Source organism: Molothrus ater, chromosome 1 (assembly GCF_012460135.2).
Source record: "Molothrus ater isolate BHLD 08-10-18 breed brown headed cowbird chromosome 1, BPBGC_Mater_1.1, whole genome shotgun sequence".
Taxonomy (NCBI): domain Eukaryota; kingdom Metazoa; phylum Chordata; class Aves; order Passeriformes; family Icteridae; genus Molothrus; species Molothrus ater.
The window spans coordinates 8,127,000-8,147,237 of record NC_050478.2 but is presented as its reverse complement, the minus strand read 5'-3'; the positions used below and the strand labels follow the sequence as shown (position 1 = coordinate 8,147,237).

The 20,238-nt window shown below is 40.8% G+C and overlaps 1 protein-coding gene across 1 annotated transcript in view; it reads right to left on the bottom strand.

Moving 5' to 3' along the window:
- DPP6 (dipeptidyl peptidase like 6) overlaps positions 1-20,238 on the bottom strand; it is a 417,816-nt gene that overhangs the window by 33,483 nt on the left and 364,095 nt on the right. Inside the window, 6 exon segments of the mRNA XM_036398554.2 lie at positions 5,847-5,965; positions 7,904-7,951; positions 9,584-9,675; positions 10,228-10,335; positions 17,200-17,238; positions 18,086-18,209. Of these exon segments, the coding sequence (XP_036254447.1) occupies positions 5,847-5,965; positions 7,904-7,951; positions 9,584-9,675; positions 10,228-10,335; positions 17,200-17,238; positions 18,086-18,209 (530 nt within the window).

The window sequence follows — 20,238 nt, the reverse complement described above, 5'->3', positions numbered from 1 at the left end:
ACATGATTATGGAGACCTTTGATTAGCAGGCTGGTAGGCATCCCAAGAAAGCCTCTGCCCTCCACCCCCCTCATTTTTATTTTGTATTAAATGTCATTAATTGCAGAGATATATGCACAGGCCAGGGTCTTCCCCTCTAGTCCTCTTGCCTCAGAAGGCATTAACTCTTTGTGGGGAAAACCACACAAAACCTAGGGCCAGGATGAGCTTATGGATGAGGTCAGCTGATGGAAGAGGACCAAGTGATGTAAAGGATGCTTTGATGCCACAGTCTGTAATGTCAGGGACATGAACTCCAGGCTCCAAGGAGACATTTGCCAGCTCTGTGAGTCCAACTGAAAGTCTCTGTGATCTCACAGGTTTTTTTATGTCAGTGAAGACACTGCAGCCAAAACAGCTGAGTGCCAGAGCACCAACTGTGCTGTGCCAGGAGGGGCTGCTTCCCTTGCTTTCCCCATGAGCAGCCTCATTGGGAGTTGAGTTTCATTAGTGCTGGCTGGTAACTCTGGGGAGAGACAGAAGGAGCCACTGAAGACAAAGTGACCCCATCTACAGTGGAAATACTAAAACACTGCACAGTTCACTACAGGGGCAGTAGTTGTTAGGGCTTCATCCTTCCAGAGAAGGAGCTATCACCTAAAAATGGGCTTTAGGGCTTTATTGGCTGGTGTCATTCAAGCTTGCACCCTACATGTCTGAGTCCCACTCAAGAAACAGGAATAAATTGCTTCCCATAGCCAAAATTTGCAGCTTCTTATCCTTTTCTCAATGAAATTAAAATTTACATCCCATTTCAGATGAGAAAAATCCAACCTCAGTTAAATTTATGTGTAAAATAGCAAACCACTTCCATTCAGATTTTATTTCTGTTTATCTTGGAGGGAACCAGTGGATATGCCTGTGCTGGTTTATGAGAAGAGGCAGAAGTGTAAACCCATATTTTATGGTGAAAATGACAGTAGGAGTGACCTTGGTCAAGCAGATACTGCTTTTTCAACCATGTCTAGAGGAGATAATCTAACAGCAGTCTGCAAAGCATCATGTTTCCTTAAATCCTGCTACAGTAATTCAATCATGAGCATATAAAATTAGATGAAAAATAAGGTAACTAGCCTTCTGGGACTGACTGATTGCAATAAATGTTGCCTCCTGACAGCAAGCATTACACTGCCCTCTTTCAAGAGAGGTTACCTCCTATTGCAGCAGCTGCTCTCATTTCAGCCTGTGCCAGCTTGCAAGGCTGTTAAATGTATTCTGCAGGACAGCAAAAAATCTTTTAAGGAAATTATATGTTGCCTTTCAAGCATCAAAAGAGTGAGTAGAAAACTTCCAGCTTTGACCTTTGGGATCAAATGAGCAATGCCAGACCTTTCTTGTTTTTTTGGGGGTCCTTTTGAGGAAGATATTTTCCCTTAACCTTGCCTTTCATTTAAGTATCACAAAGTATTTTATAAGCATTGATTGATTGCTTAAATCTTAAAAACCTTGCCATCCATTGTAAAGAAGTTCAGCTGAGCCACAGTCATGTCTGTGGCTCTAGACACAAAGAAATTTGCAACAAAAGGTCACAAAAGAAGGGATAGAATGAAACTGAGGTGTGGTGGTGGTTATTCTCTGTCAGTACAGAAATTGCTTTCAAGCCATAAAAGTTTGCCCATGTGGCTGAGAAAATACAGATTTTTCAGCTATTACAGGCTTGATCACAGGAAAATAATTTAATTTAGCTACCTCCAAAGATACATATGAGGCTGACATTGGGTACACCAGTGATTGCTATGGACACTCATTTTTATGTCACAGCCACAGAGCAGACAGCAAGACCTGAGCTCTGGGTGCTTTTATACATATTGATGCATTTTATACATATTATGGAGATTTATGTATTTGATACCTATCTAGATACAAATTTATGCATGTTAGACATGTTATGGAGAAGAAAGCACTAAACAGCCACAGGTACTGTCTGCCACTGCCTGGTCTTGAACATTGGCTCCAACTGGGGGGATTTTTGGGGGAAGCAGAGATGGGAACTCCTGGCAGAAGCCCTTGAGGAACAAGACAAACTCTTGTTCACCCTGGTGGGCTTGTTCTGTCTGCTGGATCAGCTACAGGATCTGCAGGGTCCCTTGAGAGATCCTTGTTCAAGGAATGTGACGGTGCTCACAGGGGTCCAAGGATGAGGGAAGAGATGAGGATCTGACTCCATGTTTCAGAAGGCTTGATTTATTATTTTATGATATATATTCTATTAAAACTATACTAAAAGAATAGAAGAAAGGATTTCCTCAGAAGGCTAACTAAGAATAGAAAAAGACAGAATAATAACAAAAGCTTGTGTCTTGGACAGGAAGTCCAAGCCAGCTGGGCTGTGATTGGCCATTAATTAGAAACAACCACATCAGACCAATCACAGATGCACCTGTTGCATTCCACAGCAGCAGATAACCATTGGTTACATTTTGTTCCTGAGGCCTCTCAGCTTCTCAGGAGGAAAAATCCTAAGGAAAGGATTTTTCATAAAAGATGTCTGTGACAAAGGAGCTTTTCCTTTTTTGTGTTATACGTGCATATGAATAAATTAGATTTCCTGTTAATCTAAACCATACCAGAGCATGAATGCTTGTGAGCAATGACCCAACATCCAAAGGAGCTGAGGCATGGCCAAGCTGTGGCTAAGCAGTCTGAGGAGCTGTGCAGGAGGAATTGTCCTCTGAGTGGATCCAGGTGATTCTCCAAGAAACCACAGAACCTATTTATATCACCAAAGTCTGACAGGATGATGTTTTTATCCAGACATTTGTGCTTCATCCAGAACAGAGGTTTCTACTGACCTGGCTCACATCAGCTGCAACAGGAAGCAGAGGGAGCTGTCCCTGGTGCAAGTGCACCCACAGCACCCATCTGAATTAGATGGATCCTACATGAAAAATGCCAAAAAGAAATGTGGTTCCCACAAACTGCTTGAAAGCAAATAGGTTGAAAGACCTCTCACTTTCAGTCATATAAATAGGAATAACTCCACCAAATGCAATAGACTGATATTTTTATAAAATCACTGAAAATGGAAATTCTACAAAGATTTCTGTACTTTCTCATGCATGCATATTTTTTTTTTAAGTTTTCTGAATGGAGACACTGAGATGAGCTCCACAGATGAATCTGTGCTGTATTTGTGCTACAGTGAGATTTGAGAATTTAGTCCCAAATAACTAAAATTCAGACAAAGATATATTCAGCAGATGTAAATATATCCAATCCTAATGACCTTATAATTGAGTTATTGTTTACAGCAGCTGAGAATCAGACCCATAGTTTATTATGCAAAATCATTATCTTGTGTACTGGATTAATGTACACACTAATAAAACTAATTAATCTCTTCAGGTATCACTGCAGGTTTTTGTGGATGAGATATAATGTAATCAAAAACAAATCACCTCATAATTGTTGATAAGGCCCTTCAGAAACCTTAATCTTGTTATTCACAAATGCTTCTAATTACAGTAAAACAATTATCTTGGTGCAAAGGAAATGGACATTGTCTCTGGTAGCTCCTGACAGCTGTTCTTGAAATGAAAACAAGAAGAAAAATAAACAAGGTTTTTCTTTTAAAAGGAAGAACTTAGTAAACATAATATTTACTAGAGAACTGAATGTTTATTGACAAATGACACTTCTGTGCATATGTCTGCCATAACTATAAATTCAGATTTACAGGTAAGTGCATTAAATTAATTAGTCCATTAAATCAATTAGTGTATTGCCCTGTTAATGCTATTTTTCTGTACTGTGTTATGTTATGCCTCTGACATGCAACCTATCATTCCCTTCCAGGTGAAAAAACATGTTTTTACAATTGTCCTAGTCCAGGTATTTTACTTTATACAAATGGTTCTACTTCTCCACTTTATCTTGATCATTTCCCATTTTACCATCTCAAATATTCCTTACTTACCCTTGGTGCTCACCACAAACAGTGGCAGCAGTGGTTACCTGGCAGTCAGAGAAGGGGCAGCCCCTGCATCACCAGAGAGCCCACTGCTGTCCCATGTGAGGGACACCACCATCCCAAATTGATCAGAGTTCCATCCAACCTGGCCTTGAACACTTCCAGGGATGGGGCATCCATGACTTTTCTGGGCAGCCTGTGCCAGGCCATCATCTTGCTCACAGTAAAGAATTCCTTCCTAATATCCCTTCAAAACCTACTCACTTCTCTCCTGAGCTGTTGAAAATAAGAAATTTCTTGTTTGCTTTTCATGCCTTTTCACAGAATCCACAGAATCACAAGATCGGAAGAGACCTTCAAGGTCATCGAGTACAACCCAGCCCCAACACCCCAACTGAACCCTGGCACCCAGTGCCACATCCAGGCTTTGTGAAACACACCCAGGAATGGTGACTCCACCACCTCCCCAGGCAGCCATTCCAGAACTTTATCACTGTTTCCATGAGAAAAACTTTTTTCTAATATCCAACCTGTATTTCCCTTGGTGCAGCTTGAGGCTGTGTGCTCTGGTTGTGTCAGTGCTGCTGGAGAAAGAGCCCAGGGCCAGCTGAGCACAGGCACCTTTCAGGAGATGCAGAGAGTGATGAGGGCACCCCTGAGTCTCCTTTTCTCCAGGCTGAACAACCTCAGTGGTTCCTCACAGGGTTTGTGTTCCCAGCCCCTCTCCACCCTCGTTGCCTCCTCTGGATGCACTCAAACATCTCAACATCCTTCCCAAACTGAGGGGCCAGAACTGGACACAGAACTCGAGGTGGGACCTCAGCAGTGCCAAGTACAGGGGCAGAATGACCTCCCTGCTCCTGCTGGCCACACCATTCCTGATCCAGGCCAGGATGCCACCGGCCTTGGCCACCAGGGCACACTGCTGGCTCATGTTCACTGTCAACCAGCACCCCCAGGTCCCTTTGTGCCTGGGCACTGTCCAGCCACACCATCCCCAGCCTATAACACTGCAGGGGTTATTGTGGCTAAAATGCAGGACTGGGCACTTGGATTTATTAAACTTCATCTTGTTAGACTCTGCCCATCCTTCCAACCATTCCAGGTCTCTCTGCAGAGGACATGCAGCCATTTGAGCAGCTTCAATCCCAGGAGCAGATGACTGGTGTGCATGCATTTTGTGTGCAATTTTGGCTAATTAAGCAGAATTAAATTATATAGATTAAGTTTTAGTGGAGTTCTGCATTTAGTCTTGACTGGAGTTGAAGAAAACTTCAATGACTCTTCTCCTGAAATGCATCTTGGATACTCTCAGGCATTTTCAGAATAGGAAATCCCTGTTGGACCTGCAGATTATGCCAAGTTAAAGCAGATCTATGATGGAGGAGCAGGGAAGATACACCAGATATTCTGTACTCACATTGTCCATCAGGAAAATTTCTGTAAGATGCCTTTTGGCAAATTGTCTTCTCATTGTGACCTACTTTAAATCCCTCTTTTCACAGTATTGGTTGATATATCTGGAACTTAGACCCAGTCACCCACAGTCAACCCCACCTTGCTGGCCTCTCTCTCATAAATTTTTTGATGTTTTATATCCTACAGGTTTTGCTGTTTAAGGATGCTGGTGGTGGCTGGGGAAATCTACCTCTACCTTCTGTGCATGTATACACAGAAAAAGGTTGTAAATATTTGCTTTCTAGCAAATAAATATATTTTTACAAGTAAAAATATAAAAGAAAAGAAAAATGTCAAGAGTAAAGCTTTAAATGCAACATATTCATGGCAAGTCTTTCAAAGCTGACCTCAGGTACACAGAATATCTGAAGATGACAGTGCTGGCTCTAAATCCTGCCCCTGAGGCACAACAATTGCAGTGACAGAACCCAGCACATACCTTCACATGTCAGCAGGAAGTATTCCAGATTGTGGCTGAAGGATGCACTGAAATAAGTGCAGTTTTCAATCAGATCACAGGACAGGCACCTCCTGTTGAAGTTCCCGTTTGTGCTTGCACTGAAAAAGTTAATACAATTCCATGAAGGTCACTGAGCAAATGTTATTTGAAAGCAACATTACTTGAACCTTTCTTTAGAACAAGAATATAAATCTAATGTGTCCAACATTAGTAAGAGACAAAGTATTTCCATTTGGTTGAGTTTAAATAGCAATGATGGATTTTTCCCCTCCTGCTTGAATAGAGAATATATAAATGGATACTGATGTCATTTTGCAAGGTCAGGTGGTTATGAAGGAAGGCACAGTTTTTAAAAGAAAATGATGGTTGCAATTTCACAAGAGGAAGTAATAATTTGGTGGATGAAGGCATGAAACAAAGGAGCAATGTTTCAACACTTATTTATATTATAACGGACAGTTAAGAGCTAGAATTGCTTTCTCTAAGTTTCTTATTGGTTTCACCACTGGTCTGATTTGCTAGCTGCTTCATCAGAGGCCAAAGCCCTTTTTACAGGTTTAAATAAACAAAACCTCTGCTCTTAAAACCCCCAAGAAGAAAGAAAGGATTGTGTTTAGGGATCTGTTGTTGAAGAAGGTAATGTGGCCTGTCCATTTGCTCACAAGTTTGCTGCTGAGAGTCCACTGAATGTTGAAGAATTACAGATTACTAGCAAATATTAATCAATAGCATTTTTAAACCTCTAGAATATTAACCAAGAGATCTTTCTAGTATTACTGGAAAGGAGAGGAGTGTTTCTTGCTACCATTTCAAGAGATGAGGCTGAGCAACCTTTTTAGGATCACGGAGACTGAAATGAGTAATCATGGGCTCTTGTTTAGGCTCAGATTTTATCTCTGACTACAATCCTAATGAAATCTACTAAATCAAACACAAAAAAAGGAAGGGGAAAACCCCTGAACAGGTCTTCATCTGCTCTTTCTCTGTTGTCTGTGTGGGGAGATGAGGCTGATGAGGCACCAGGGTGAGATGGATGCTGACAAGGAAGAGTGGGAGTGCTTTCACTCATGCCAGCAGCTCTTGAACTCTGCCTGGACTCTGTTTCTCAAGTGAGGCTTTCTTCTCATTTCAAAAGAAATGAAAGGTTAATATAATTTTAGAATTTTTTTCAAGAAAATAAACACTCAAAAAACTGTGGAGTGCAGTGAACAGACATATAGGTCTTTAAAGGAAAAAATATTCAATCACAGGTAATTTACTTTGCTCTACTTTCCTTCCCACTGAGGAACAAAAAGATGTGATGTCTTTCTCTCTATATGTGAGAGAAGGAAAATTTACTGACTGTCCCTTGTCCACTGATGCCTTCACCAACTCTGCCCTTCATTGCAGGTATTGTGATGGCAGCATCGTGACTGAGAAGAAAAACAGGCCAAGTGGAATAATGATTCCAAAATGTTTGTTTAAAAGTTTGTGTTTCCTTCACTCTGTAATCTGCTTCCACAATATTTCACAACGGCAACACTACCAATAGCTTGCTGTAAAACCAGCTTTTTACTCATCATATACTTAGGGACAATGCTAAAATCTTCTGGAACTGCAAAAAGGGGTTTGTAAACATAAAATGTTGTTAATTCTTTTCAGTTTCATGAAGAGGTGAGCTACTATGAAATTTCTTAAAACCTCTTTTGAAAAGTATAAAGACTATAAAGTATAAAGTCTATACCATTATTTTATGTATTTCTGAATTCCTTCAAGTGCTAAGCAGTTGTATTGTGAACTATGTTTTTGTGATAGTCAGTCTTGACACAATTTAAAATTTGAATTGATATGAGAAAATTGCTAAATGTAAAACATTTCCAAGTGTCAAGCATTTTGATTGCTATGGTTACACTGTTTCTTCCAGTGACACACTGACAGATCTTGCAATGCTATTAAAGAAAAAAAACTTAAGAAACTGCTCCTACTGCAATTGCTTATGATTCGTGTAAAACTGAAGAAATGGGAAATTCTGAATATGAAGTTAGTAAAGCACAAACCTGTATAAATGTCTTCTTCTTGGTGAATCTTCTGTGCTGTGGAAATAGCTGGAGGGGGAAAATAAAAGTGAATTGCACCTTTAGAAGGGTGTTTAGAAGTGTCTCATGCAACATCTTCATTCATACTGCCATTTTCATGATCTTGTAAAAGCAAGGGAAGTTTAAACTGAACTAGGAAAGGATACTGAGGGACATATCACTGAGAGGCTCAAGGAAGTAATTGCATACTGCACTGCAATTAAAACAAACATGGAAAACTTTGGGTCCTACCCTCGTCGTGTCAGTGGATCAAAAAAGGATCAAGTGATTAAATGGAAGACATCCACCTTTTTAGCTCAAGATTCATGGCTCAGAATTTCTTTTAAAGATCTTTCTTCTCTCATCTAGGGGAAGTTTTTACTTTTCTGCCCACATTATTTTCTTTGGAAAAGAAAGTTAGACATCTACTCAGCATTTGATGGGAAGCAGAGCCTGAAGCTGAAGAACACTTTGTTCTCCTTGTGCTGTGCTGAGCTCCTCTCTGGATAATCAACACAAGCTCAGCTGTGCAGTAGCAGTTTCTGGAGGTAAAAGAGTGATGCTGCAGGAGGAGGCCAACCTCAGTCCCACCTGTGAAATCTGATTTAAACCCCCAGATGCATTTTGTGTGGATAATGCTAGAGCACAGGAGCTAATGTAGCATCCATGGGGTGAACAATGCCAGGAAGGGTTTTCATCCCTGCTGATCTGCACTTGCCTGGGCACACATCTTGAGTCTACAAATTGTGTCTGGCATTTTCTGCTTGACTGGCCAGTTAAAATGCTAATAAGACTTTGGTGCTAATTTGCTACTTAGGCCACCCCTGGAAGTGTTCAAGACCAGGTTTGACGGGGAACCTGGTCCAGTGGAAAGTGTCCCTGCTCATGGCAGGGAGCTGGAACTGGATGCTCATTCTCTTCCAGCCCAAGCCATTCTGTGATTCTATATTTCTATGATTTTATATTGTTCTGAAGTACTGTGCTCTTAATGATCACTCAAAGTTTATCATATTCCAGAGACTGTTTACTCCACTGTTCAGTGCCCTTAAGTAACTGAGAGCTGAGAACCTTGTATCCACCCAAAAGTTTTTCAGGAAAGGAATCTGTTATTTGATTCCAGAAGCTGTCTAAATATTTTCTTATGTAATTTTTTGAAGTGTATTTGAAAAAGTGAATGTTTACAGAACTTATTTTAAAAGCATAAAGAGCAAGTGTGAAGAAGGGTGGGGTTGTTTTTCTTGTTTTTCTCGTTTTTCTTGTTTTTCTTTTTTTTTTCTTAATTCTACCTAATTTTTTTTCCACTGCATTGGTATTTTTGCAGGTCAACAAAAGATTCTTTCCAAAACTGACTAAGTGGTTGATGAAAACAGGCTGCTTTCCTACAGTGGGTAATATCAGAAGTTACAGCAGGAGAAATTACTCATCTGCACAATATATTTAACAGTCATAGAAAGAGAGGTTTGAACTGTGCAGATTATTCAAAATCACACAAGATAAGTGTAATGGTGTGAGAGGTTAAGCCAAAATGGAGACAGCTTCTGCCTTCTTGTTCCCAGCTCCTCATGCTCACAGGTTTCAGTGCATACACAGAACCTTTGTAACCAACCCAGAGCCCAGGGCTAAACAAAGGAAGTCTGATTTGCCAGGCCAAAGTCTACTTACATTTTCTGCCTCTTTTCATCATATGCCAGTATCTTTGTCACATCCCAATCTCCAGATGTAATAGCCTGTAAATCATCATTGCTACTGTTGACCTGCCAGAAAGAAAAGAGAAGTAGATTTCTTTATTGTTAAAACTTGTGAAAAAGGGAGCTCTTCTGGCTCCATTGTCCATGAAAAATAAACCAAACATCTGCAATTTCCACCACTACACCTGCCGTTTCTCTGAATCTGCAGGCATAGAAAGAACAGAGAGTCTGAATCATCTTAACCATGACTCCACTGAAGATAATGAAGTGAATTCAACCCAGAGCAACTTCAAACCCCTTCCTCTAATACAGATGCCCACATGCTTCTGTTTAATCCTTTATGGCAGGGTCACTTATTCACTTAACTACAGCTAAGTAATCACAAAATCACAAAAACCAAACCAAAACAATAATAATGTTTGGAAAGAGACAGTCCACTGACCTTTTTCTTTGGAAATTCACATTATCTTATGCCCAAATGAAGCATCATCGGAGGTTTTCTTCTAAGCCCAAGAATTTTTTACATCTGCACCTCCCCATCTCATTGCTACAAGCACAGCCACTATTTTTTATTGCTGTCTGCCTCAGGTGAGACCCAAAGCAGCAGCAGGGAGTTACCTGTGAGGATGACATGGCAATGTGGTAGAAATGGCCACGTCCTCCCTGGGGAATGGCCCGGACGAAGAAAAACTTCCGACCGTCCCTGGAAAAAACGGGCTCTTCATTCTGCAAAAGCAGCAAAATTAGGGGTGCATTAGTGTTAATTGGTTGTATTTAGAATTGCTCAGCCCTCCAACACCCTGTAAATGAATTCACAGCAAATAGAAAGTGCTCTTTGACAGCAAGCTGAGGCAAACAAAGAGCCCACTGAAAACTGGAGGAAGTTTGAGCTTTGCTTCTTGCTCTTGGGAAAGCAGACACCTTTCAGCTGGGGGAGGACAGGCAGCAAGGAGAGTTCCTTGGCTATAAAGTCAATTGCCATTTTCAAAGCCAAAATGCACATATACAGCTGGCTGCTTGAGGCACTTGGAGCCTTTGGAACTGCTGTGACAAACCCTGTTTGTCCTGCTGGAAGAACCTCTGTGTTCTTCCAGGGGAAACACTGCTGAACAGCATCTAACTGCTGTCTTTTTCTGCTGCCTTACAAATGCTTATCTCACTGAATTATTTATGAAGGAGAGGATCTCCTGCAGAACTCTTTGACACAGAGCTCCCAGGTGAACATGGTGATTGACTTTTAGTGGGTGACTGGAACTTCCCTCCAGAGATAGAAGAGACTCAGCAGAAGGAAAATCAAACACCGCATGTGGCAAGCAAGCATCTCCTGAAGGGAGCATTCTTTTTGTGAACAAGAGCTCTGAGGCACATGAGAAGTCTCCACTACATGAAGAGGTTGAACAGCAGATTACCAGGGAAGGCAGAAAGATGGTCCATGTGGTGGGATTCAGGTGGTCCGTGTGGTGGGACACAGGAGCACTGTACCAACAGGACTGGCTACATGAAGCTAACTCCAAGTCTCAGCTAGCTGGCACTGAATAATAAGCTGAACCTCTGCTGAAGCTGTCCTGTGATATCAGGATTTTCTGTGCCTGGATGGGCCCTTCCTTGGCTGGGCTTTGTTAACCCTTCTTTATCCAGGGCAATCCACAAGGAGATTATTGCCAGCCTTTTCTGGGTCCTCTGCAGTTCAGTGTTAATCAAAGCCCTTGACTTTCTGCTTGGCACATGCCAAGCACTGAACCACACTGAACCAGCAGGAATCTGATTGTGCATGGAGACTTATGGCACAGCAAAAGAATAAACATTTTTATTTCCCATAAGCTAACACATTATTCTTACTCTGTGTTCCTTTGCTCCTTTGTTCTTTACTGATTAATTCTTTTCTGCTATTTATCAGATTTGTCAGTGCTCTATTAGGTGTTCAAACTGTTCTTTTTGCCTTTTATTTTCCCCTGCTTATGTTTTCAGTGTATTTTAAAATGTGCCCATTTGCAGCTTGTTGCAGCTCAATGAAATAATGGTTTCATTTATTTCTGACATTGTTCTGGAGCCTGAAACACGAAACTCTATATTATTTCCAAATGTCTTTCATGACAGCAGAAACCTCACTGAATAATGACTGTGATAGCTCAGGCAAACCTTCTTCTGGACAGGTTTTCCTTTCCTGAGGTAGGTAGCAATGAGCTCACCCTCCATTTCTATATCTGTGCCTCCTGCATTATGTATTCCAGCAATATGTCTCTGCCAGTGAGAGCAGGCATTGTGCTGCAGAGTTTGAGGTTCATTCAGAGCTGCAGGGGACAGAGGTTCATGGCACAGGTGACAGATGTGAGACTGAGCACTGGGCTGATGATACAAGACAGTCTGCTTGCATGTTCCATTGCTGGAAAGGCAACACATGAATGAATGAGGCAGAACTTTGTGACAGAGATGGTGACTTACCCAGGGGGTAAATGGAGAGACAGACTGAAATTCTCTTGGAACAGGATTTTATAATTTAGGGAGCTACACTGGGCACATAATTAAAGTATTCTGCATGTGATATGAACTGTCAAAACCTTTTGTCAACTGTTGTTGATTGAATCCCACAATAATAGAACAGGACAGACCTCCTGGAAAATAACAGATCAGTTTAGTGCTAGTAAAAGACAATACTTTTACTATGCAGCAGGTATGGAATGTTTGGAAGTTTTTGCCACAGGAGGATTCTAGACACAGCTGCAATCAGTAGGTGAAAAAAGGTATTGAACAAATTCATGTTTCATTAATACATTTTAAAGGATATGGGTATCGTCTCAAATGTTGGTAATCTTTTTGTTGTGGAGGATAGTGAAATGTGAGGAAGTTATGCCACCAAATACTTTAGCTTTATTGGAAAAGGGAAGGTAATGGGAGGCTGCTGGAGGCTCAGAACCTCCTGGAGGGTTCAGTGCTGGAGCTCAGAGCTGCACAACTCAACTCATCTGCAAATGGTCAGGAGAAATAAAACAAGGAGTGCCTCAGGGGCTTATCCTGAGTTTGGCAGAATCAGGATGGATGAGGGCACAATGCTAAATGCAGTCTGAGCTTCTGTAGATCCTAGAGAGGAGTACAAAGTCCTGGTGTAAAGAATAACAATTAAAGAGAAAAAGGTAGAGTGTATTCAGTTGTGTTTGGAGAGGGATCCCTGAGAATCACTGGATCTGCAGCCACCTAAGACTTCTCTGGCAAAACAAGGGAAGACAAGGTGTGTGCAGGATGGTGGGGAGTGCACAGGTGTCTCTGACCTTGAGGATTTGCATGATCAAACACACACCAGGACAAATGTTTGAAAGAGAAATTATCTGATTTAGGGTGAGCTGGAATTTATGAAAGATTAGTGGGCACAGAAGTGCAGCTGCACCAAACCCACCCACACATTAACACGAGGCAAACAATCATCACATTTCAGCACCACACATTGCAGCTCCACACTGCTTTGTCTGTGCTCAACACACTCCCAGCCTCCTGCTCTTCTGCAGTGCCTCACATGCTCTTGGACACATTTCCTCATAGAAATTAGTGGCAAAGCACATTCCTTGCATGTCGGTTTTATTTCTGACTGAGAGTTATACTTCCATAAGAATTATGATTTTCTGGTTCATCCTCAGGTTTTAAAAAGGAAACAAATTAATCTGAATAACTGGATCCTTTCCAATTGATTCTCTGATGCATTTTCCCTTCCTCAGCAGTCTCCTGCCCTCTGTGTCTGACCCACCTTTGCCCAGATCCCAGAATTAATGATTTTGCTGTGTTGTCAAATTATTCTTTCAGTGAAATGTCCCAATACTTTCTGTGTCACAGGCCCATAGCTCTGATAAACAGATAGGTGTGACATGAATTCTTTTAATCCCTTGCTAAACACTTTGTTTAAGTTCAACAAAGAAAACACCCAATGTGCATTGACTCTAATGGGACAATGCAGACACCTCCTCTTTAGGACACAGGGGGAAGATCTCCTTCCATCTCCTGACACACTCAGCCCCTGGGGCAATGCTGATCTTCATCCTCATCCCTGTCCTCATCCTCTTCTGTGGCTGGGTGCACCACACCTTTGGCCATCTCTGAAGCACCAAAAATCAGGGTCAACCACTGGAGAGGATCCAATGTCTCTGGGTACAGATCCCCTCCACTGGGTGAAATGGGAACTCTTCATTTAAACACCAAAAAGATTCTTTGTAGCCAGGAGCTTCTTTTTTATCTCTGGCAGATGAATTTGAGTATTTGAGTTATGGAACTCTGGGTCCAATTTCTGATGCATCCTCTGTCTTTAGGCTAGAATTAGTTTAATTATGGGATAATTGCATGGCAAAAGGGCATTACAGAGTGAAGAAGTGGGTCCTGTTTATAAGTTCTTCTGAACTCTGTTTTTAAAATAAAAATCTCTTTTCAAACCTCCTATTAACTACATGTAAGAATCATTACTGGCTTATCATGCAGGATTAAAGCAAGGGAGTAGTAAAAGAAAAATGGTGCCAGGTTTTCATCATCCCCACCTTTTAAGAGAGTGAGTCTTTAGCTTCAGACTGAGGTCATCTAAAACAATGGGCAAATAGGACTGGAAAGAAAAATGCAACCCAAAGAAGCTGTTATCAGGGGAGGGCAGCCAGCCCATGCAGGCAGGTTTGAAGGTTATAGGTCTCTAAACAATTTTATGGTCTCCTAGTCCTGCCAATGTCAATGCCAAAGACTGCAGCCTTTGGTGGAGTTGCAATTGCACCCTGGTTTCTAATTAAATCTTTTTTTCAGGCCACATTCACAATTAAATAAATAAAACAATTAAAATGCCACTAAAGTTTATCATCAGCAGGTGCTCAGAAATTGCCTGATTTCTCTCTTGCTGAATCATTGCCTGTACATGACCATCCCCAGAACTATTGGAAAAAAACTTCTTCACAGAAATTGAAACAAAATTGCTTACAGCCATAATTAGTGTTTCAAACAGTTTGTGCATTTAAGAAAAAGTATGAGTGAAGTTCAGTGTGGCTCTTGTGCTCAGAAGTGCACAAGCAAGTACATAAATAAAAGAAGTATAAACTTTAAAAGAAGAATAAACTTGCAGAGTCCCTGGACAGTTTTAGTGAACATGTGCCACCTCATCTGACAAAGAGTGACAGATACTTTCTAACAAATCCTGTGAAAATATTCTTCATTATACTTTGAGTCCTTTATTCTATTTTTTAGCTGCACAGGGAGTGGCTGCATTATTTCTCCTTGCCTGTGTTGGAGAGAGGCTCTCCAAAGATTTTGGACTTGCATAAAATATATTCATGAACTTGAGCCCAGAAGGAAGCATGAGATTGTTTACTATGACCTTCCATTCAGGGACTTTCAAATGCCACTGAGTCTACTAAAAACTACTAAACAACAAAATTCAAATTCATGGCTTGTATGCTTTATCTCAGAAGTCCCAGGATTTCAGACAGCTGAAAAAAGTCAACCCTGTCATCCTTGGAGATGACCTCATGTCCCTGGTGAGTGTCTTGTCTCCTGCTCCCAGCTGACTGTTTGTCCCTATTAAATTCCCAGGAAAAAGGTAAAACCTGGGCAAAAAACCTTTCAAACCAGGCATATGGAACATTTTGAAGGAATGTTTTAAAGAACAAGGTTAGATTCCTTGGTCCTGCTGATTTAAAACTGGGACACTGCTCACGAGGCTGAACCCAGCCCTGGGTCCCTTGGCTGTGTGACCCCACTGCCACCACCCTGGTGTCACCAGAGGGGACAGGGCTCATTGGCAAACACTTATATTAAAATGTCTCAACCAAGGAGTCTCATCCTGAGCCAAGCCACACTCCTGAGCTCCTTCTGTGCAATTCATCTCCTTCTTGAAGAGGTTGATGTGCAATTCATCTCCTTCTTGAAGAGGTTAGTGGACCCAGACTAACATTTAACATTTTCACATCATCCTCATAGTCAGGCACACATGCCATGAAAATACCTTTCCAGCTATCTAGATTAATGTGTCATAGAATAAAAGGCAAATATAGAAAATACAATTACCCCAGTAATCATTTTCAGTCAAAACTAGAATTTTAAGTAATTTTGTTGTCAGAAATACTGGCAAAAGAGCTATATGATTCTTCAGACTGCTACAATAGCTTTTGAAGGATGCTATCAAATGTCTCCAAAGTCCATAGAAAATGTTATTTTGGTTTAGCACTGAGATATCTGACTCATTTGGCTGTAATGAACATCCTTCTCTAACATTAAACTAAGAGTGTGCTCTCAAGCTAAGTATATGCTTTTTGGAGATGTAGTAAAACAAAATGTATTTCCCTGGAGCAGGCCCATTAGAGACTGACAGATCATTTACTTCAGATATGAGGATAAAGCACTATCTTTTAATGCCTGTCCACATGGTAGGTGACTAAATAACCACAGCAGTGTAAAAACACAAGTTCTACTATGCTGTATTAATAATATAAAACACAGATTCTACTATACTGCAGTAAATAGCAATGGAAGGATTATTTTACTGCTATTGCCTTCAAACTTATAAAATAAATAATGCCAGTTAAGGATGATATTTTTGTTGGGTTTTTTGTTTGTTTGTTTGTTTTGTTTTTATTTTTAATATACAATATCTGGACAATTGAATTTCCCTTTGATTTGGCTTGTCTTTTAAGCTTTTGTTTCCTACTTAAGCCAATACAGTCCTTATGAATGTAAAGAATATTTCAGCACCATTTTTACTCTATATCAGCAAAAGATTATTTGAAATGCTTGGAGCACAAAATCTATTTCCCCATAAAATCAATTTTCATGTGCATCACACACAGCCCATTGCTGCAGGACAGCCACTGGAACAGAGGAGAACATTGTTCTTGCTGTGAACTGATGAAGTGCCATTTCTACAGGGTCTTGGCTCCTCTGAACAGTCTGTGACAAAAATTTGAAATGCTTTAAATCTGGACTTGGCAAAATATATTGAACAAGGTATTTTGTGACATGCTGCTCCCTGTCTGGTGTTCACACAAGGCTTGAAAAACAGTTTGGTGTTGTGGCTGAATCAAGATCACAGCTTCTCTCTGAAAAAAAGCTTCATTTAATCTGAGCTCCCTTCACAAACTGACTCCTGGGCATGTGTTCATGTGTTATATATGATATTTAAGTGACTCAACAGTCTATCTGGTTTTGTCTCTGGATGGACAGAGATCCTCTCAACAAAATGACCAGAAAACAACCACAATAGTGTTTAAACTGTCATCAACAGAGTCAGGGCGGGGAATGAAGGGTTGCCTCTGAGGCTGATGAGTCTTATACAGATACTGCCAGTGATTACATATATATATATATGTGTACCTATAGAGATACTCCCACCCACATCAGCTTTTCATCTCTTTTAAATACAATTAAATTGCAGGCTAAGGACTATGGGACCTACCAGAGTGGATGGCACCTTTACTGAGAACTTGTTTGTTACTGAGAAGCTCTTTTCTGTTATACACATCATGCCATCTTCCAAGTAGCTCTCTCAAATCTGGAAATATTTTTTTTCTCTTTGGGGAAAAACTCAGTGAAGCAATTATCTTACCAAAAACTTGACTACATGGGGAAGATCACTCTTACCTGTCTGTGCAGCCAGGCATCACTCTCATCTTCATGTTTCTAAAAGACAAAAAGATCATTAATACCTACTTGTCATATATTATATTTTGCCTAACAATGCATGAAACTGTTGGATTGGAGCTGAAAAGTTGGTCAGAAATACAGAGAAACTGTTTAAATATGTGATTCTGGAGTGGAATCCAGTGGCTGCTTTTCTTGACTTTCCTCCCTAATGGATAGACATTCACTAGATCAAAAAAGCATTTTACACATACAGAGAAAACCCATAAATCCACAAGATGTATTATTCCCCAAAGAAATAAATCTTAATAAATAAATAAAGGCTGAAATGAAAGTTATTAAGCAAAAAAAACTTCTCACCATGCTCTATGCACAGAATTGCATGATCTTTTTCAAGGGATGGGTGTATTAGAACAAGTCTATATAGTGGAAACCCATGCCAGTTTAAATGATGGAATCTGCTAATGGAATCTGCTATCAATACATCATATACATTATATCAATACATTATATCAATACATCATTTGTATTAGTGCATTTATAGAAGGGATTAATTAACTACAGTTAAGATAAGCATGAGCTGGTTTTAATGCTAATAACTACATATAATGCAGCTAGAATGTTGCAAAGGTATTTAGGCTGCAAATTGTTGCTTGTATGTGGGTAAAGGTAATCAAGACAGGCAATTACTCTCTCTCAAACACACATAGAGTGTTCTTGGATTACTGGGTGTTAAAAAAAATTAAAAATTAAACAATGTTTATGTTGTTTGCCTAAATTAATCTGTTCCAGCTGGCTTTTCATCATGAAAAATAAGTGAAATAGTTTCTCCCTGCATGGGTTTTGGACACTGATGGCAAGTGAGTGCTCTGCAAACCTCTCCTACCTTGGTGCAGACCCCCGTGGTGGCATCACAGAGCGTCAGGATGGACACATTCTGGGCTCTGTTCAGCCAGTTCACTGCCACCTTGGTGCTGGTGGCCCATTTCACCATGGTGATGTAGTAGTCCCTGCAAACACACACACACAGAAAGCAGATCACAACGGTGCCCTCCTGAATTGCCACATGGCAGAGCAGCTGCTGCAGGCAAACAGGCCAGGAGAGAGCTGTGGTTTTAAAGAACATCATGTCCTGGTGTATCCAGGCTGCTTTGTGTATGGATTTCAACCCCTAAAAATGACATTTTTAGGACTGAGCAGGTGTTTTATCTGCCACTTCTGGAAGTTATTTTCAAAGAAGAGATGAATGCAGAGATAAAGAATCTTTCAAGCTATTCTGTCTTCCAAGAAGGATTGAACTGCCTGGAGCTACAAATTAATGCACAGGTGGAAAAGAAATTGCAAACCATTTCCATTCTGAGCACACTAAACTGAGCTGACTCAGACCCATCACTATCAATGGTTGGGTTCTTGACGCTTATGAAAAGCTGATGGCCTCTGAGCGTGCTGGCTACACACCAAAGTGTCCAGGAGTGCTGTATTAAAAGACAAATAGTAAGAAGAATAGAGTTTGGAGTGACACAGGGTTTCTGTAAAGCAGATGCAGCTGGTTGCCATAAAGACATCAGCAGAGATAGTTTGCATGAGCAAAACCACCCTCCTACACTACCTGCACCATCTTATTGCTGGACATTTTCAGGTTGTGATGATACTTGGAGCAAACCATGGGTGTGGGCTGCACAGTCCTGTAATTGATATCTCCAGGAAAAGTCCCATGCAATAGTGAGGACTGCAACCACCTGGGCTGGGCAGGAAAATACAGGAATAAATTCACTGATGCTTGCCTTCTCAGAGCCAGGGCATGGTGCTACCAGATGTCCACCTCTGCAGCAATTCAGGGCTCCACCACTTCATTTGTTGGGCACAACTCTGGCTGAACTGCCAAAGCTGTGATGTTACAATAAATACTGCTGGGCCATGTAGGCCAAGACATCCTTAAAGTATAATAAGACTTTTTACAGCATACAGTCTATAAAAAATTTATTAGTTCATTTGTTTGCTATAAAATATGTATAAGGAATTGTTGCTCTCGTTGGAAATAATGCTCTGTGTCACTGGAGAGCCCTTTGTGTTCTGGCAAGAGCTCCTGCATGTACTGAAGAGAAAGGGCAAAAGCACAAAGGTCTGTTTGTCTAGAAAAATAACAAGCTGGAAATTGATTTTGTACTTTCCAGTAATATTTAGTGCCTGAAATTGGCTGCAGGGAAAAGGAACAAAAGGCCTCAATGCTTGCATCCATTGCACTGGGGGGAAGGATATGCCCAGGTGAGACAACAGCAGTCTGAAAATTTAGAGCCTGAAATAAAATTGTAATTTTACTCTTCATCAGCAACAGTGTAGGCCCTAAGAGGAAAAAAAAAAACAACACAGCAAAATTAAATTGTATAACTGTCTCTTCTTTCTCTCCAAAATGAACTGAGCAGATTCAGTCTCCCCAGAAAAGGAATGTGATTGTAGTACTTATTGTGGCTTGGAGCATTTCTTCTATAAATCCAATTTAAAGTTTCAAGGACATATATTCAATTTTTACATCCCTCTCAGTGTTTGAACACAGGAGCCACAGTTCTTTCTCAGGAACTTTTGATTATTATTTTAGGTGAATCATGGTCTTCCCTACCACCCCAGAGAAGGGTATGGAGTCTCAATTCCCCTCTGAACCCTCTTCCAGTCATCAAGACCATGGATAACCCAGCCCACAGATAACTGCAGATACCTGGATAGTCATTATTCTAGTTTTTGGGTAGTGGGGAGTCTTTAATTTCATTTACTTCCCTTCACATCTCTTCTATCGGACACCCAAGTTTTATGGTTCTCATTTTGCAGAGGAAAATGAGACAAGAATGTGTGATTCATCTCAGCTAATGTTCAACATCTGCTGCTCCTGCAGCTGCACTGGTTGAGCACCAGTGGAGAGAAATGGGAAATCAGTGCAATTCCCAAACCCTCTCTGCCTGACCTGTCCCACATTTTATGTGGAGCTGATTTAGGGGAGATCCTGTTTCTTCCACAGAACAAAATCTATCCTTGAGCACTGCATTT